This window comes from Erpetoichthys calabaricus, chromosome 9 (genome assembly GCF_900747795.2).
Source record: "Erpetoichthys calabaricus chromosome 9, fErpCal1.3, whole genome shotgun sequence".
Taxonomy (NCBI): Eukaryota; Metazoa; Chordata; class Cladistia; order Polypteriformes; family Polypteridae; genus Erpetoichthys; species Erpetoichthys calabaricus.
The window spans coordinates 185,697,589-185,718,679 of record NC_041402.2 but is presented as its reverse complement, the minus strand read 5'-3'; the positions used below and the strand labels follow the sequence as shown (position 1 = coordinate 185,718,679).

Genomic DNA, 21,091 nt, shown 5'->3' with positions numbered 1-21,091 from the left:
TCGCCACACACTCAACATCTTCTGCAATCCAAATTGATAATATGGGACGAGGTGCTAATGACACATGCATATGCATTCCAGGCAGTTGACAGGTTATTACATGACCTCACGGGTGACAAAACAATACTATTGGGTCCCGCCCACCAACTCTAATCCTCCTCCTGCGTCCACCCTCGCTCTCGAGGCAGGAGCAGGCAGTGCGTGGGGTGCACACGACAGAGCCCCGCCCACCAACTCTAAGACCATGGAGTACGCACGACAGAGCGTTGGTCTTAGTCACGGAAGCATAGTCATACAGTCTGCTCAGCAATATGCTGACTACATGAATTCTTCCTGAGTTTATGGTGGCGAGGCAGAAATTGTGGCCATGTCCCAAGTGCTTCCAGCTACTATCACCATTCACTTCCAAGATATCCCTGATCCCATCAGATTCAAATTTGCCTTTTACTTTTACACGCTGACAATTTCCTGTTAGATTGGCCCTTGCAATGACAATTAATAAGGCACAGGGCCAAACTTTCAGAAAGATATGCCTGTATCTGCCAAAACCAGTTTTCAGTCACGGACAATTGTATGTTGCTCTCTCCAGAGTTCCATCTTTTCATTCACTCACAGTCGTATCCTCAAACCCACCACTTCAGGAAGTGTTCACCCATCAATAAATAATTATGCGGCATATGCTACGCCGCGGGTTGGCTAGTTGTTCTTATTTAACAAGGGACAGCGAAAAAGATTTTAATTATATTATATGGAGAAAAAACATTGTCAAAATTACAAGCCGGGGGTCGATACCAAAGAAAGACAAACTTATCGTTCACCTCGACGAGAATCCAAAAACGGTGCAAGAAAAGCAAGTCAGACCAACGAGAACAGCAAGGCACAGAGAGAGAGACGCACGTCAGGTTAAACTGATGATATGCGTCACACTCTCCAGTGGAACTCTGGGAAAGAGGCCTAGGCAATGGCTGACCTTCCTGCCACAAAAACAGCAGAGCCTTGTGAACAATCCACATTGAAGGTTCCCAAGAGCACCGTGGCCTCCATTATTCTTGAATGGAAGAAGTTTAGAACAAACCTGACCCTTCCTAGAGTTGGCCACCCGGGAAGAAGGACAAGAGAGTTGACCAAGGAACCACTGTGGCTGAGATCCAGGGAACCTGTGTGGAGATGGGTGAGATGTCCAGAAGGACAGCCATCACTGCGACACTCCACCGATCTGGGTGGGCTTTATGAAAGAGGGGCCAGACATAAAGACATAAAAGACACGTGGAAGACCACTTGGAGTTTGCAGAAACGACACCTCAGGGACTCTCAGACTGTGAGAAATAAGATCTGAACTGTTTAGCCTCAGTTTTAAGTGTCATATGTGGATGAAACTGAACACAGCTTACCCCAGTGGTCTCAAACTCCTGTCCTGGAGGGCCGCAGTAGCTGCAGGTTTTCATTCTAACCCTTTCCTTAATTAGTACTGCTAATTAACTTCTTATGAATTAATTTTAATTGACTTGCTCTTGAAGACTCAGACCCCTCAATTGTTTTTTTTCCCTTAATTAGCAGCCAAACAATAATGAGATATAAAATGAGCCAAAACAACTGGCGTCCATCATACGATATCTGAAAATAAAGAAAGGTGAAGGTCTCAGGAATGCTGATCTACTCAGGTCCCCAAAACATTTGACCAGAGCTCTAAGAAAAGAGAAAGTAAATAATTTCAGAAATGTCTGCCATTGCACAATGAGAGCAGCAACAAGCCGTGGGATTAAAGGACAGGTTTAATTAACAACAAGACTTGGCGCCTGATTAAGCAACTGGTTGGAATGAAATTGGTTGGAGTTTGAGGCCCTGACTGAGTTGGTCTTCTGTTGGCTGCCTCACTTCGCATTTCATTTCTGTTTGGGTGCCATTTAAGGAAAGAAATGAAGCAACTGAGGGGAACGATGAAGCAATTTAGGGGAACAAATCTTAGAAATCAAGTCATGAAAGGAAAAGGAGTTAATTAGCAGCAAAAACAGGTCACCAATTAAGAAAAGGGTTAGAATGAAAACCTGCAGCCAATGTGGCCCTCCAGGACTGGTGTTTGAGACCACTGGCTTTACCCCCTGTGTCAGGCCATCCCAACAGTGAAGCATGGAGCTGGTAGCACCCCGCTGTGGGGTTGTTCTGCAGCAGCAAAGTTCTGGGAGACTAGTCAGGGTGGAGGACAAGCTGAATGGACAGAGATAACAATTTACAAAAACCTGCTGCAGAGCACTCGAGACCTCAGCCGAAGCTAAGACAACACCTGAGTGGCAATGCTGTGAATGTCCTTGCGTCGCCAGACTTGGACCCAATCAAACCTCTCTGGAGGGAACTGACAACAGCCGTCCACTGGTGGTCTCCATTTACCCTAAAAGCGCTGGAGAAGATCCAGGTGTGTGAAGCTCGTCTTGTCAAACCCAAATCTCGTTGTTTCTTCCTAAAAATCCACCACCAATTTCTTTCAGTCCTTGCACTTTAAATGTTTGGGGTTGCAGTTAGTAAATGTCACGTTGATTCACAGTCTTGAGTCGCTGCCTGGTAGGGCTTCATATTTTGTCCGGGTCTGAATACTTGTGTCAGTGGGATATTTCAATTGTTTTTTTAATAATTTATCAACAAATTCCCACAATCCTTTTTCCACTTTGTCATTATGGGTATTGAGTTTCATTTGATGAAGGAAAACATAAACTTAAATGATTTTAGGACAAGGCTGCATCATAACAAAATGTGTGGAAGGTGAAGGGGTCTAAATACGCCATAAAGCGTCAGTAAAGGACAGAGTGTGGCTGTTTCTGTGTTTATGTGTGAGCGTCAGCGCCCCCTGGCTGGTGTGCCGAGAAGTGTCCAGCTGCGGTCAGGACAGTTTTAGGCCTCGGACAGATCTGAGGCCCATAAATCGATGCCCCCTTTCTGGAGCCCCTCCCCTGTTTCGCTGGTGAACTGACGCCCCTCATGAGGATTTCAATTCCCTTTAGTTCCTACACTCAAAGGTGTATTCAGCATTTATTAAACTTAAACTTCTAAACTATCGAGGTCTTTCAGTTCTGCATCCCAAGCAGTTGTTTTGGTGTCACGTATTAGAAACAAACTGAACAAAAAATATTCACATTTTGTATTTTCTAGTATTCGTTTTATATCTGCGTTTGCCACGTGTCATTCATGAGACTGCACTGTTTAATACGTTAGTTATATGCTGCACTCAACGGACTAACGGCTCTGTGGCTAAGGATCTACACTGGTAATCAGTAGGTTGACCCCATAGAAAAATGGGAAATGCTAAGGAAGAAGAATCCATATTACTAACCAAGAATGGTAAACCGGATGGCATGGACGCAGGTACACGGCGATGGGACCATGAGACGTACTGCGCAGGCGCATACAGCGCACGTCTCATACACTGCAAGAGAAGTCATATCCACCGCGCACGAAGGAGTCAAGGCCCAAAAACGAAAGAGCTCAACTGACGTGAATGAGAAATGAAGCAACAACGCGCCCATAGCTAATGACTACCGACACGGCCACACAAAGAAGAGGATTCTGTGCTGCAGCCCAGATTCAAACAGAAGAGGCTACGGAGGCCCCACAGGTCCACAAAGATAGTAAAGGCAAAGGCGCCTACACAGCATAGTGAAACCCGACATGGTACGGAAGGCGCAAGCGTCACCGCCATATTGTGAGTGGCACTACTGCAGAGTGAAGTTAGGAATAATGTGCTGCTGGGTTTGTACAAACTGCTGAACGCTTTACACCAAATTCAAACACAATACAGCTCAACGATACAAACACGAACCCACCTGGATAAGATCAATGAACGCAGGCGACTACAACGCGTGTCTGAGACTGCGGAAGCAAAGCAGGCACGGGTTCAAAACGAACGCGGAAGCAAAGCAGGCATAGGTTCAAAACGAACGAGCTCGACTGACGGATATACAAACACGAGCCCGCCTGGATAAAATCAATGAATGCAGGCGCCTACAACGCGCGTCTGAAATGCCGCGGGCAAAGCGGGCACGGCTCCAAAACGAACGAGCTCGACTAATGTATTTCGGGATACCCAACGCCAGGGGTAGGCGAGCAGGCGGCAGAGCCCCCTTGTAAATGATATGCTGCACTCGGCTATGGTTAACACGACATATTCTTATAGACTCGGAGTTGAATAAATCATATAATTTGTGTAAACAGTCAAAATATGCAATACTACAGGCCAGACGTTTAGGAGCTCTTTAGAGTCCTGTCCTAGTGGTCCTCTCTGTGTTATATCATTAGTACTGTAGGATTACTGGTGTACATGACGTTAATATTTATATTAATTGTGCATTAACTGGGGTGGAGTTTATGCCCCAGAGGAATGACGCACTCACCCTCAGAAGCTCGAAGACGTATAAAGTAGTCGTTTGAGTCGCCCAGCTGAGACCTTCTCTGTTAGCCGAGTGGCTTTGCGCGCCCATTTGGGGATGACGGCTCATGACCTCGCAGCGAGTACGAAGAGACGTTTATTATATCAGCACGGTACTTTATCCTGGTGAAGCTTTTTTTATTTATAATAAATATTTTTTCGCACACATGTTCAGTTTTCCATCATTACTATAATAATATATTTAGCACAAAAGTGTACCACAAACACGCAGGTGGGGTCAAAAGAGAGATGCAGCTGAACAGGGGCCTCAGAGTGTCCCGGGTCGTTGAATCTGTCCGAGGCCTAAAACTGCAGCTGGACTCGATTGGGTGTGCCAGTGCCAGTTGGGTTCACTTCTGTGTATGTCTGTAAGGTAACGTCGCCCACACGCTGGCCTTCTCATGGCGTTGTCTGTCTCTCAGATTGCAGGAGCTGTGCTGCAGGCCCAGGACAGCATGAGATTGGCGGCGCTCTCCTTGGAGCAGCAATCCCGAGTGCTCAGGGAGCTCCTGCTACAAATAAGTACGGAGAAGTATAGCTTTGGTTTTTTTATTTAGTTTTGTTTCTTTGAAGGCGGAAAAAGCAAACCTGTGACTTTGTATTTCAGAATACTATGGGCATGTCTTCAGACACCAATAGCTAGCAGACATAGCCCTGCCACCCCTGGTGCAGTAGTAGCCTCGCATGGTAAGACGTCATTCTCAGTGCGAAAATACACGTCTGGGGACAACTCGCCAAAAATGTTGTAGTAAAAAGGGGCGAAATCCACCAGTGATAAGGTAGCAGTCTTGTTTCTTCCTAAAAAGTCCACCACCAATTTCCTCCGGTCCACGCACTTTAAATGTTTGGGGTTGCAGTTAGCGAAGGTCGTATTGATTCACTTTCTGGATTTGACTGCTTCAAATTACACATTTAAATGAATAATTTCATTCATGTGCTTCGTCTAGTTTATCAATAGGATCCGAGACTGGCAGCAGAACAGATAAACCTTTCTCTGTTGACAGAGAGGTGATCCCCTCTGAATGAGTCCCATCAAAAATATACAACCAAATAACTCATACATACTGTAATTAAAATGTATAAATGATGTAATATATTAAACATATAGTTAGGTCCATAAATATTTGGACAGAGACCACTTTTTTCTAATTTTGGTTCTGTACATTACCACAATGAATTTTAAATGAAACAACTCAGATGCAGTTGAAGTGCAGACTTTCAGCTTTAATTCAGTGGGGTGAACAAAACGATTGCATAAAAATGTGAGGCAACTAAAGCATTTTTTGAACACAATCCTTCATTTCAGGGGCTGAAAAGTAATTGGACAATTGACTCTTTGGCTATTTCATGGGCAGGTGTGGTCAAGTCCATCGTTATGTCCTTATCAATTAAGCAGATAAAAGGCCTGGAGTTGATTTGAGGTGTGGTACTTGCATGTGAAAGATTTTGCTGTGAACAGACAACATGCGGTCAAAGGAGCTCTCCATGCAGGTGACAGAAGCCATCCTTAAGCTGCGAAAACAGAAAAAACTCATCTGAGAAATTACTACAATATTACGAGTGGCAAAATCTACAGTTTGGTACATCCTGAGAAAGAAAGCAAGCACTGGTGAACTCAGCAATGCAAAAAGACCTGGACGTCCACAGAAGACAAAAGTGGTGGATGATCGCAGAATCATTTCCATGGTGAAGAGAAACCCCTTCACAACAGCCAACCAAGTGAACAACACTCTCCAGGGGGTCGGCGTATCGATATCCAAGTCTACCATAAAGAGAAGACTGCATGAATGTAAATACAGAGGGTGCACTGCAAGGTGTAAGCCACTCATAAGCCTCAAGAATAGAAAGGCTAGATTGGACTTTGGTAAAGAACATCTAAAAAAGCCAGCACAGTTCTGGAAAAACATTCTTTGGACAGATGAAACCAAGATCAACCTCTACCAGAATGATGGCAAGAACAAAGTATGGAGAAGGCGTGGAACAGCTCATTATCCAAAGCATAGCACATCATCTGTAAAACACGGTGGAGGGAGGCAGTGTGATGGCTTGGGCGTGCATGGCTGCCAGTGGCACTGGGACACTAGTGTTTATTGATGATGTGACACAGGACAGAAGCAGCCGAATGAATTCTGAGGTGTTCAGAGACATACTGTCTGCTCAAATCCAGCTAAATGACGTCAAATTGATTCATGATACAGATGGACAATGACCCAAAACATACAGCCAAAGCAACCCAGGAGTTTATTAAAGCAAAGAAGTGGAAAATTCTTGAATGGCCAAGTCAGTCACCTGATCTTAACCCAACTCAGCAGGCATTTCACTTGTTGAAGACTAAAGTTCAGATAAAAAGGCCCACAAACAAACAGCAACTGAAAGCCGCTGCAGTAAAGGCCTGGCAGAGAATTAAAAAGGAGGAAACCCAACATCTGGTGATGTCCAGGAGGTCAAGACTTCAGGCTGTCATTGCCAGCAAAGGGTTTTCAACCAAGTATTAGAAATGAACATTTGATTTCCAGTTATTTAATTTGTCCAATTACTTTTGAGCCCCTGAAATGAAGGGATTGTGTTCAAAAAATGCTTTAGTTGCCTCACATTTTTATGCAATCGTTTTGTTCACCCCACTGAATTAAAGCTGAAAGTCTGCACTTCAACTGCATCGGAGTTGTTTCATTTAAAATTCATTGTGGTCATGTACAGAACCAAAATTAGAAAAAAGTTGTCTCTGTCTAAATATTTATGGACCTAACTATATGAGCATCAGAAAGATTTTGATGAGAACGGGCCATTCAACCCTCCAGTCCACCCAACTGCACAAAAACAACATCACGTTGAGGTCTGCAGGTCCCTAAACTCCCACTCTCCACCACACTACTTGGCCACTTATTCCGTGTCTCTATACAGTGGATACAAGAAGTCGACACGCCCCTGCCAAAATGGCAGATTTTGTGTAATAAAAAATTAAACCAAGTGAAATCCGGTCAGAACTCAGTCCATCTTTATTTCAATACTAGCCGTCCAGGACAAAGTTTAAAAATCAATAAACAAACAGCTATCACTAGCTAAGCGGAGGCAAGGTGCGCTCCAACACGTGGCGACAGGCCACACCTAATCTCCTACTCCCGGCGTCCTGCTTCCTCGTCCCCTCGGCTTGCAGCTGCTCTCTTGGATTAGCGTGAATATATCACTCCTGCAAGCAAACTATGATTCTTAGCAAGATGAGAGAAGTCGCAAAACCAACAGGAATGTTCAAGCACATTCTAGAAAAAAACCTGATCTAAATCTGTTAAATATCTTTCTCATTTGCTAGCTAAGCAGAGGTAAGGTACACCCCCGAGGCACCCACCCCCCTCCCCTCGGCCCGCTGCGTGTCTCTCAGATTCATACACATAAATCGATACCACAAGCGAACTTTTAATACTTAGCGCAATGAGAGAAGTCGCAAAATCAACCGGAATGTTCAAGCAAATTCTAGAAAAAAACCTGATCTAAATCCGTTAAGTAGTTCTTTCGTGAAAAGCGGACAGACAGACAGACAGACTTTGGATTTTATATATATATATATAGAGAGAGATTTTTATCTATACCAGTGGTTCTCAAACTGTGGGGTGGGACCCCCTAGGGGGGCATGAAGTATCAAAAAGAGGGGGGCGTGAAGATGTGAAAAAAAGAAAACAAGAATTGAAAATATGAAAAATACATCTGAAACCAAAACAAATGAACTTAAACTACACTCTGATACTAGAAACATAAATATAAAGTTAGATAAATGTCGATAAAAGGTATAATAAAATATGCATCTATGATATATCATTAATTAAAAAAGAATAAATTGGTATTAGTGGGCTCCTTTCAAAAAAACGTTATGGGGGGTGCGATTAAAACTGTTATGAAAACTCGGGTCGCAAATACTTAAAGGTTGAGAAACGCTGATCTACACAAAGAAGGTGAAAACAAATCATAAACTGTTTAGTGAAAAAAGGGAGAAACATTCCTATAATTCTATCATTTTCTTTCACACAAAGCCTGCTATTTTGGCTGGGGTGTGTAGTTCTTTCCTACAATTTCTGCAGAATCTGCCCTTGACAAGTTTCTCACCATGTGACGGCGTTCTTATTGACGAATTTATTTTATAGTAACGGCTGCGATCCACTGGATTAATTCCTTTAATAATTTTAAACACTTTAGTCATGTCCCCTCTTAATCTCAGTGTGCTTTAACTGAAAAGGTTCAACTCCTTCAATCTCTCCTCATATCCTCAATCCTGGAATCAGCCTCGTCACTCTTCTCTGGACCTTCTCTTGTGCTGCTATGTCCTTTTTGTAGCCTGGTGACCCAAACTGCACACAGAACTCCAGATGAGGCCTCACCAGTGTGTTATAAAGCTTGAGCAGACCCTCCTGTGACTTGTACTCCTACACATCAAGGCGCTATATAACCTGACATTCTGTTAGCCTTCTTATTGGCTTCTGAACACTGTCTGGAAGTCGATAGCTTGGAGTCCACTATGACTCCTAAATCCTTCTCATAAGGTGGACTCTCGATTTTCAGACCTCCCATTGTGTATTCACACCTCACATTTTTATTTCCTATGTGTAACACTTTACATTTACTGACACTCAGTTTCATCGTCCACCAATCTACCCAAGCCTGTCTGCTGTCCAAGCCCCTCTGTGATGATATAATGGATTCTCAATTATCTGCCAGTCCACCTCACTTGGTATCATCTGTAAACTTCACCAGCCTGTTATTTATATTCCTATCCAAATCATTTATATATATTAGAAATAGCAACGACCCCAGCACTGCCCCCTGCTGGTCACCACTCTTAACATCAACCAGTTTTGATGAGGTTCCTCACACCATCACCTTCAGCTTCCTTTGTCTGAGCCAATTCTGCACCCATCCACACACTGAACTTGCACTTCTTTCAGTTTCTGGCACTTTCTCAAAGGCTTTCTCAAAGTCACAATAAATAATCTCACATGCGCCACTCTGGTCGTATCTTTTTGTTGCTTTCTCATAGAATTCCAGCATGTTAGTAAAACACGACCTCCCTCTTCTGACCCCATGCTGACTGTTCAGTTAAACTCCTGTTCTTGCCAGGTGTTGCTCCATCTTCTCCTTAATAATTCCTTCCATTATTTTACCTGCGATGCACTTAAGCTTACTGACCTATAGCTGCTTAGATCTGCCTGGTCACCCTTTTTATATGATGAGATCATTGTTGCCATTTTCCAGTCTTTAGGAATCTCCCCAGTGTGCAGTGACTTTCTAACAATATGCATCAAGGTTACTCACTGACCTGTTTATGAATTCTGTGGTAAATATGATCTGTTCCTGGTGACTCGTTTGATTTCAGCTTATTTAATCACAGCAGCTCTTCGCTCTCTACAATTTCCAAATCCCTCAGTACCTCCTTAGTAGTCCCTGTTACTGCTGGAGGTTATCCACATCCTCACATGTGAAGCTTTTTCTGTTTTACTGTCAGTATATGTTAAACCTCCTTTACTATTCTTGATACTCTTCATCTCCTCCTTGACTGTACTGTTACTACTAAAATACCCAAAGAATCTCTTCAGGTCATCTTTCACCTTTTCTGAACTTTTGTTTCTAAATACCATTTAGCTTCCCTGATATCCTTTTTAATGGCTGCTCTTACATGCCCCACAGTTATTAGTCTTGTACGCTTATTCATCTATTTTTCCTTTGTTGGTTCTTTTTTATAACCTGTAAACTAGGGGGGCTTTGCCCCCTGCTTGCCTCACTCACCAACCCTTGGCCAGGCACTACTCACTAGCCTCTTTGAGAATCTGCTGCTTGCGTATGGGGATGCGGATGTACAATTTAAACAGTGTGAATAAGGTGCTATATACGTGCCCGACCCAGCACAGATTCACACTGAGGCACGTTTCAAACACACCAGACTTTTATTGTTCTTCACCTGTGGGGCACGTCTTCCCCGTGAACCCCACAGGCAATACACAATCCAAAAAGCACTCACAGTAACCAAAAACCCTTCTTCAGGCACCACCACCACCACCACTCCCACTCCTCCTCCTCCCAGACCACCTTGTCCTCTTCCTCCAGATTTTGGCCCTGAGTAGTGGCTGCCGGCTCTTTCTGTAGCCCTCCCGGAAGTGCTCCAGGTGGTAATTGGCCTAATTAGGTTGCACTTCTAGGTGTGGCTGCCTTCCGGCCCACAGAGGCTCATTAAGCCATGCAGCTCCTCTGGGTGGTGGCCACAGAGCCCAACAGGTCTGAGTCCTGAAGTCCCACCTCTTAGGCCCCGATGTAACCCAGGAGGACTGCCACCAAGCATTCCGGTGGGATGTGGAGTGCATCCCATGGCTGCTAACCCCGGATCCAGTGTTGAAGTGGCGTCCCGGCCAGGCATGGGACCCGGCCACCCGTCACACCAAATTGTTATTTTCATGGGAATTGTTAGATATGCATAATAGAACTAACTATTTTACATTGCAGCGAGTAATTAACCATAGTAAAAAATAGTAAAACGTAATAAATTGAAAGTTAATTGTGTTTCATGTTGCGTTAGAGGTATTTGTTGCGTAATACATTTTATTCTGTTTGGCTTTAAAATTAACACGCAAATACTTTTTAAACTTACACTTTTACTGTAAAACTTCAGTAATAAACATTTTTTTCATTAAATTTTCGTCAATATCGCATTGAATTTTGATTCTGTGTTTGGACTTTCATCGTGACAACACAACGTATAACTGCCCGTGAGTAAATTTCGTTTTTTTCTCTTTATTAAATAAACCGACGTTTTCGAATGTTTGTCCCTGTGATTTGTTAATTGTCTTAGCAAAGCTATTCTAACGGGAAACTGTAAATGTTTTAATATGATTGGCATATCAAGATCTCCTTTGGTGTCTCATGTTATCCCCTGATGATGTACTACATTACCTTTCTTGGATACATCCTTCTTTCTACAGTAATTTGTGCGGTGGAAAACCAGACGGTGTTAATGGTTGTAGATATTCTACATGATATTGTAAGTTGATGTTTTCATCTTCCGCACCATCACCACCAACTGTTTCAGTCTATTGATACACATTTAACCAATTTGCCGTGTAACCGATCGACAATTTTCGCATTAGTTTGTCTGACTTCATCGTTTCTCGGTACTAGGATTGTCAGGTATACTCATTTTTTCTGTTGATTTCCCTTCATGATGAAATTCATCAATAAGATTTGGACTTAATAAGTCTTCTTTAATTGGGAACTTAAATTGAGGAAAATGGAAAAATTTAAAAGAGTTGAAAGAGCAGGAAGTGTGTCTGACAAAAGTATTCACACCAATGTGAGGTGAGAGGACAGCAAGTGTGGGCCGTGAACCGGAAATGGCTGAGAGGAGGGCGGGACTTGAAAAAATCTTCCAAAAAGTCGTGTCACGGGATTTTTTTATATAATAGAGAGATGTTTTTTTTTTCTATTTTTTATTTCTTACTACAGTGGTACCTCAGTATACATCCGCTTTGGAATAAGTCCAACTTGGTATACGTCCTGTTTGGACGCGAAAAATGTTGCTTGGCATATGACCTTTGTTTGGAATACGACTCGCGTGCTAGAACACCTCATGTGGTATAGCGGGTCCGCGGCTTCAAAAAAAGGGCCAGGTTTTAACCCGTATAGTCGTGTCGTTCTCCGTGGCCGCAATTGCACAACCGCGGGGATGTTAATGAAGTAGTTGGAGTGACTCGCACCTGCACAGGTGGGCTGTGATCGGAAAGAGTGAGACTGCATTTTTAACCTCGGATTTTATCAGATTTATTTATTGTTGTTTTTATCCCCACAGAACACTTGTTTTATGGATATTTATTAAATAACTAGACATTAAGCCCATTACAATAACGGACGCTAGAACAGTAGTGCATAAACATTAGTAGGAACAGTCTATATTAAATGGCAGGGGACTTTGACCTCATTCTGTTTCTTGTCTTAATTTTTTTTTGTCAAAAATATTTTTGCAAGAAGCCTTAAGTAAAATAATAATAAAAATAAAATAGAAACGTATATGACAATACAGTAAGTATAATTAATATTACATTTATCCTCTCCTCTGTGGCTGCTGATTGATGTGTTGTGTCTCCTATCCTGCCTCTCTTTATTTTAGCTTGCTGTGGCGTCTCTCCAGCAAGTACTGTGCAGTTGCCCAGCAAGTATTTTAATCTGTGCTGGCATGCAGCTGATTATTGTATGTGTGGCGTCTCCCCAGCAATGGATTTTATGTGCGCGAAAATCAAATCTACTTTTAAAAGTAATCCTATTGTAATATCATGAAAATTCGTTTATTTAGGAAAACCCCTTCAACGACTGACACTTTACACTTTACTGGGCCAGGCTTCTTAATCGTAAATCTGACATCCTCAGAGTGAACACTCGCACAACAACAAACACTAATCCCACCTCTTTGGGGAAGCTGGTCTCTGCGTCTCAGTACCCGAGTGGATTTTTAGTGCCTTTTGTTTTAGGTCTTACCTCATTTACCGAAATCCGATTGGATCGGCCATGCGATATTTTATAGGTCCCGCCCACTCTGTCTTGTGTGATGCGTCAGGCGGCCTTTGAAGCATCTGCATTGAAGCGTCGCACCGTGCCCCGCACATGTGCACTTCACCAGAAGACACACACGGACACATGGACGCACACAGGGATTTTATTAAAAAGGATTATTTATTGAAACCAGATGCACTGCACTTTTTGTTTGGACACTTCTTTTTGTCTTAAATAAAAACACTTGGCATTCTTGCACTATCCCCTGGCTCCATTTGAGAATTGTCCTCATTTGTCAGCTCATCTCGGTGACATTACCAACGCTGTCGGGTTCAGGGCTTCCCGTAAGGACGTATGGGAGCGTGGAGCGGACCTGCATCGTCACACCGCGTGCTACCCTACTCTGCCCACGAGCGTCAGTGCGCCAGTTGCTAGCATTCAGTGAACGACCCGCACTATAACTCTCTGTGAATTTTCACGTGATTTTGTGTTTTTTCGCGTAAATTTGAAGTGATTGTTGAAAAGTATGAAGGTGGCATATGTATCCGGGACATGTCTGCTGCATACCGTATGCTGAGAACAACGGTATCTACGATTGTGAAAAACAAAGACGTTATTAAAAAGTAAAGTGAGGTTAAATTTTAATTTATTTCATCTAATTGCTTTTGTATTTTATGTATTTTAGTATTAAGCAGTGTTTAAATTATTTTATACAACCCCATCAATGTATAATATACCAATAACAATAGGATTTTTTTCAGATAGATAGATATGAAAGGTGCTATATGATAGATAGATAGATAGATAGATAGATAGATAGATAGATAGATAGATAGATAGATAGATAGATGTGAAAGGCACTATATCATAGATAGATAGATAGATAGATAGATAGATAGATAGATAGATAGATAGATAGATAGATAGATAGATAGATAGATAGATAGATAGATATGAAAGCACAGGAGTCTGCTCAGCGCCCGTCGCTCTGCCATGGATGTCAAACTGTCCAGCTCCATGCCAACAATAGAGCCTGCCTTCCTCACCAGTTTGTCCAGACGTGAGGCGTCTTTCTTCTTAATGCTGCCTCCCCAGCACACCAAGAAGGATGACTGTTCATGGGAATGGATTAATCATTTTCCCTTTATTTCTTATGGGAAAAATTTGTTTGGTATACGTCCTGTTTGGTATAAGTCCGAGGATCTAGAAACGGATTAAGGATGTATACCGAGGCACCACTGTAATTCCAAATATTACTCTAAGCGTGTCCTGTTTGTTAAACCTCCTCCACTGCCCCTCGACTGGCTCCCTGCCTAAACGTTTTTGCCAGTTTATCCCTTTCAGACTCTGCCCCATCTGCTCCAAGTTTGCCCAACCAAACTTGAACTTTTGCTCTCTGCTCAGACACTGAGAGCTCTGTAATGTTACGGACGCTGGCCGCTGGTCGTTCAGTCGCCGCTGATTCATATATCATGTGGCATTTCAGTGCACGAAGCCTGAAGGCGAGGGGGTGGATGTTATGGAGGACTAAACGTATTTATAAAACAGGAAAACTCTCACAGGTTTTATGATTTATTTTTTTTCTGATGATGATGACGACTTTTAACTTTTTAATTTTTTTTTTGCACAGTTTAATGACATCTGAGCATTTATCCAGAATTCTGTTAAGAGGAGTCGTGTATGTAAATAATAATAATAATTAATAATAATAATGGGGTGGCACGGTGGCACAGTGGGTAGCGCTGCTGCCTCGCAGTTGGGAGACCTGGGGACCTGAGGTTTGCTTCCTGGGTCCTCCCTGCGTGGAGTTCGCATGTTCTCCCCGTGTCTGCGTGGGTTTCCTCCCACAGTCCAAAGACATGCAGGTTAGGTGGATTGGTGATCCTAAATTGTCCCTAGTGTGTGCTTGGTGTGTGTGTGTGCATGTGCCCTGCGGTGGGTTGGCACCCTGCCCGGGATTGGTTCCTGCCTTGTGCCCTGTGTTGGCTGGGATTGGCTCCAGCAGACTCCCGTGACCCTGTGTTCGGATTCAGCGGGTTGGGAAAAGGATGTGTGAATGGATAATAATAATAGTGATACATTTTATTTTTATAGCGCCTTTCCCATGCTCAAGGCGCTTCACAGAGTCTCATAAAGAGACAGCAGGTGTATGTAACACTGGATACGGGTGTTTCCTGAATAGAACACTTAAACAGGTTGATACAGTATACACAAAGGCATTAAACAGAATAAAAGACAATAAACCAGAGAAAAATACTAAACACTATACTAAAAGAAAAGCCGAGCAGATAACATCATATGTGATACGACACAACACGCACAGATTATCCAGGGCATCTGGACAGAAAGTTAAACTGAAAGAAGGGGCAGAATGTCAGGTTGAATTCGACGCCATCCTGAACAGAGGAGTGTTTATAAAAGAATGAATGGAGTCAGCTGCTTCTTCATCTTCATTCGGCTGCTCCCGTTTGGTGTCACCACAGCAGATCATCTTTTTCCATCTCTTCCTGTCCTTGTCATCCTGCTCTGTCACACCCATCACCTCACCACATCCATAAACCTTCTCTTAGGCCTTCCTCTTCTCCTTTTCCCTGGCAGCTCTATCTTTAACATCCTTCTCCCAATATCCCCAGCATCTCTCCTCTGCACATGTCCAAACCAACACAATCTCGCCTCTCTGACTTTGTCTTCAAACCTGCAGCTGACCTTCTAATGTCCTCATTTCTAATCCTGTCCATCCTCATCACACCCAATGCAAATCTTTACATCTTTACCTCTGCCACCTCCAGCTCTGTCTCCTGCTTTCTGGTCAGTGCCACCGTCTCCAGCCCATATAACACAGCTGGTCTCACTACCGTCCTGTAGACCTTCCCTTTCACTCTTGCTGATGTCTCAAATCATTCCTGACACTCTTCTCCACCCTGCCTGCACTCTCTTCTTCACTTCTCTTCCACACTCCCCATTACTCCCAAGTATTTAAACTTGTTCACCTTTGCCAGCTCTACTCCCTCCATCCTCTCCATTCCACCGACCTTCCTCTCATTCACACACATGTATTCTGTCGTGGTGGTCCTACTGACCTTCATTCCTCTCTGATCTCATTAATTTCGGGAGGACACTATATACAGCTGAAGGCCCCGCTGTCACCCACAGAGTGCAGGTCACGGTGGGGCACAGCAAGATGGCCAGAATCAGAGGACCTTAGCGGGCGAGCAGGAGCAGAGTGGTGGAGCAGGTCACTGATGTAGTCCTCTTCGAGGCCATTTAAAGCTTTGGAGGTTAATAATTGAAGTTTAGACTCAATCCTGTAATGGAGGAGTTTATGAAGCCAGGTTTCTGTGTGTGTGTGTGTTGGAGGTTTGGGGTGGGGTGATGGACTGGCACCCCATCCAGGGATTTGTCCCTGCCTTGTACCCTATGAAGCCCCCTAGAAGCCACACAGCACAAGTGTGTGCAAGTTGATTAAAAAAATGGAACACTGGGCAAGTTTATTAAAGTCTCCTTACTTTGTATTTCACAGGGTGCCCACTATAAAGAGCTTGGATTATATGAAGTTTGATCGGCTAAGCTTTTAATAAGCATCTCTGTCGGTTTGGGTGGGCTCTTTGAATGTGTACTGTAAAATCAGTCTGTTTATCCATCCATCCAGTCTCTAACCCGCTGAATCCGAACACAGGGTCACGGGGGTCTGCTGGAGCCAATCCCAGCCAACACAGGGCACAAGGCAGGAACCAATCAAGGGCAGGGTGCCAACCCACCGCAGTCATTCTGTTTAGGGCTGTGATAATTCAGCAGTTCGTGTGATTACGTTTCACCCTAATCAAGTTTTTAATGTGAAGAAAACGTCAGTCAGAACTTCTATGGCGGCAGGTTTATTTTGTTCCCAGTTTTTGTTCCATTTTTTACTTTTGGTGATTGATTCTTTCTCTCTTTCTGTTTGCCTCCGTCGCCACTTCCCGAAAAACAAAGACTCGAGCCAGGAAAGCGCAGATCTGGAGAGCCTCCTGAATGAAACCGCCAGCCAGCTGAAGGTCCTGCGGCAAAAAGTGCAGAGCGAGCCGCTGGGGTTGAAGATCACCGCGCTGGAGGAGGCGGCGCGGCGGCAGGACGTGCAGATAAGACAAGTCGAGCAGGACATCGTAGAGATCCTGGAGGAGAAGCTCAGCCTGGAGGACATCGTCCGAAATGTGCCGTCAGGCTGCACCAAGACGCCCCAATGAGCGGCCACGTGCGCGCTCCTCCCCTCCCGCTCGCTCGAGTCACAGCGCGCGACCCTTGTGACGTCTGCAGCAGACTCTCGAATGTCAATCACAGCTCCGAGGGGGCATCTCAGCCTTTTTTGGCCCCTCTTGTAAAGCTGCTTTGCGGTGGCAGAAGGAACCGAAAAACCGGCGGTTTCTTACGACTGATGGGAGCGCGTCCTGCTGCGAGAGAACGGCCATCGAAATAAAAGTACAAGACGCTATGCTTGTTTACCTGAGAAAACTTCTGTTAAAATTTCAAGTTTTAAATTACTTTAAGATGGATATTTAATACATGTAAGTAGTCAAAGTATGGCGATTTTTTTATCAGATATATTTTTTAATGCCTACAGCAAGCTTTAGGCAGACAGGCAAATATAGAAGGCGTGCATCAAAGATTTCTAAATTTAGGATCGAGCAGGCAGGCAGACAGAAGGACAACTGTGAAGGATGTAGAGAGACAGATATGAAAGACACTATTAGATAGATAGATAGTGAAAGGCACTATATGATAGATAGATAGATAGATAGTGAAAGGCACTATATGATAGATAGATAGATAGATATGAAAGACCTACAGGGCTCATGAAACAGACTGCAGCGAGAAAGGGGCGCGTGGAAAAAGAGTGGACGGCGTGTACGGTGTTTAAAATAAAAAAAGGGAATGTCTCACATCTTAGCGCCTTGACTAATAAATTCAATGGGATGGAAATAAGGGGTTGAAGGTAATAAAAAAATTAATTACTTAAAAAGTACAGCAGGAGTCTCCATAGCTGTCTCAGACGTCGAGACAGATAGATAGGAAAGGCACTATGCATAACAGATTTGAAAGGCACTATATTAGAGCTAGGTAGATAAGAAAGTCACTTTGTAATAAATATCAGCGGTACTGTAGATAAATAGATAGATATAAACGGTTGTATATAATCGATATGAAAGGTACTATGTAATAATATCCACTTAACTTTCATATCTATTGTATAATACTTTCATATGTATTTTTTTATTTATTATGCAGTGCCTTTCGCATCTATGTACAGTATCTTTTATAGTGGCTTCACAATATCTATTATATAGTGTCTTTCATATCTATTATATAGCACCTTTACTATCATTCAATTATATAGTACCTTTCAAATCTTGGTATTTAACCATACAGTACATCTATTTTTTATATACTATTGCTTCCATCAATGCATTTATCATATAGTGCCTTTCATACTTATCTATCTTTATCCTTCCATACATCTATTATATAGTACATTTTCTAACTATCTATTATATAGCACATTTCTGTCTATCTGTGTATCTATTTTATAGCGCCTGTCACATCTAGCTATTTAACTATAGTGCCTTTCCTGTCTGTCCATCTATTTTATAGTAGCTTCACAGATAGGTGGATAGATAATATACAACTTTGAAAGGCTCTATATAACAAATGGATAAACATCAAGAAAGACAGACAGAGAGATATATAGATAGATTAATAGACAGAGAGATAGATATGTGAAAGGCGCTATTAGATAGATAGATAGATAGATAGATAGATAGATAGATAGATATGAAAGCACTATATAATAAACTGATACGAAATGTACTTTATAATTGACAAACAGTCAATTCTGATATGCTCGGTATAATGGATATATAGGATGATATGAAAGGCACCATATAATGCACAGATACATATGAGAGGCACCATATAACAGATAGATGTACAAGGTACTATAGAATTGAGAAACACGTATGAAAGGCACTGTACAATAGATGCATTAACATATAAGAGAATCACTGAATAAAAGACAGACATGAAACATGAGACATGTACTATACAACAGATATGAATGCCGCTATATGATAGCGACAGATAGATGTGAAACTCACTATATAATATATATGACAGACACATTATAATGCATGGGCGGCACGGTGGCGCAGTGGGTAGCGCTGCTGCCTTGTAGTTAGTTCGCTCCTCCCTGTGTGGAGTTTGCATGTTCTCCCCGTGTCCCACAGGCCAAAGACATGCAGGTTAGGTGCATTGGCGATCCTAAATTGTCCCTAGTGTGTGCTTGGTGTGTGTGTGTGTGTGCCCTGTGGTGGGCTGGCGCCCTACCCGGGGTTTGCTTTCTGCCTTGGGCTGGGGTTGGCTCCAGAAGACCCCCCGTGACCCTGTAGTTAGAATATAATGGATGGATTATAATGCATAGAGAGATGAGAGAAACACTACGATAGATAGCTTGATATGAAAGGCGCTATATAACAGATAGATAAACAGATATGAAAAGCACCATATAATGTAAAGCTAAATATGAGCGACACTATATAACGTAAACATAAATAGATAGATAGATAGATAGATATGAGAGGCACTATATGATAGATGGATCATTTTATTTTCCTCCATTCTTGGGTTTTCAGATTCGAAACCATCCAAAAGGGAACGTTGAATTAAATTTACGTTTTGGAACATTTTGCCACCTTTTCCACCCCAGGTCTTTATGAAATCATCACTGAATTGTGGCCATACATGCAGCGATAAGTGAAACGATTAGTAAAACTGAGGGTTTCACTTCTCAGAAAACTGTGCCAAATAAATCTCGTTTTGCTTCCAGAGTTCAGTGTGTGCCGCTCAGATCCTGCCTGGGAGTGTTTTCATGCTTTAATCTCGCATGTGTCTGCCTGCCAATTAGATATAAAGGTTTCTAGTAAATGTGCCCATCCGGATATGAAACAACACTGGGATTTCTTGATGTCTTGTTCTGCTTCTACATCCCAAAATGTTCAGTGTACTTGGTTGGTGGCTCTAAATTGTCCCATTTGTGGGCGAGTGAGTGAGTGACTGTGTGTGCCCTGCACTAGGCTGGCAAGGTACCCACCGGTAGACCCTGTATTGAGACCAATGGTGCTTGTGTGGGCTCCAGCTTCCTACGTATTGGAAAAAAAAGTCCTAAAACCTTTATAGATCAATAATTGCAGTGTGTGTGAGGCGCTATATAAAACTGAAGTCAAGCCTTTCTACAGGTGTAACTACCGCCCGCAATACCCGTGACGTCAGTGAGGCACCGCCCATAACGTCAATGACGAAACGCTTATCGAATGCCCGCTTACACAATGGTTAGGATTAGCGGTTGTGGGAGGGTTAACAGACTCAGAAGGCGTTTCCTACCGAAGGTCATGGGCGTTCCTTGATGTTGTGGGCGTTCCTTCGTTTACGTAAGGCAGACGGCAGTTCCACCCAACTCGATTTCTTTGGCCAAATTAGGGTGAGAAGTCAAGCAAAATGGCCCCTTTAATTGGCTAACTGAAAAGATTACAATATGCAGGCATTCGAGGCAACTCAGGCCCCTCCTTCAGGCGAGATGTCATACAGAAACTGGAGTTCCCTGTGTTTATATACAGACTAGGGCAAATAACAACATTGGAAAACCTTTCAGTTTGACATCTTAATTGTAAAACAATAATAGACCTCTTCAGGCTAAGATTCATTTAGCAAGAGAGGAGAACAACGCATAGTCAAGATCTTTGGATATGATAACAGATGGGCGAAGTGGTGGCTCTGAGGCTAGGGAGTTGCACTGGTATCCCGAAGGTTGCCGGTTCGAATCCCCGTCACTGCCAAAAAGGCCACTGCTCTGCTGGGCCCTTGAGCAAGGCCCTTAACCGCTGTACAATGGCTGACCCTGCGCTCTGACCCCAAGGGGTATACGAAAGCTACCAAATTCCTAATACAAGAAATTGTATAAGGCGAAAGAAAATGAGAAGACGGACTGCGGCAATAATAGTGTGTGTCCACTAGGTGGTGCCATTGTAAACAACTTTGAATTCTTATTTAAATATCCAGCACACAGATAATAATATAAAATCTGATTATAATGCAATAAAAATACATTTTTATGTACAAAAAATCGTTTCAAGACTA

The 21,091-nt window shown here is 43.0% G+C and overlaps 1 protein-coding gene across 1 annotated transcript in view; it reads left to right on the top strand.

The window, feature by feature from the left end:
- Nucleotides 1–17,602, top strand: part of lamc3 (laminin, gamma 3) — a 232,446-nt gene extending 214,844 nt beyond the window's left edge. The window contains exons 27-28 of the mRNA XM_051932256.1: nucleotides 4,837–4,936; nucleotides 16,901–17,602. Of these exons, the coding sequence (XP_051788216.1) occupies nucleotides 4,837–4,936; nucleotides 16,901–17,151 (351 nt within the window). The 3' untranslated portion in view covers nucleotides 17,152–17,602. The remainder of the gene's footprint in view (nucleotides 1–4,836; nucleotides 4,937–16,900) is intronic.
- The last annotated feature ends 3,489 nt before the right edge of the window (nucleotides 17,603–21,091 follow it).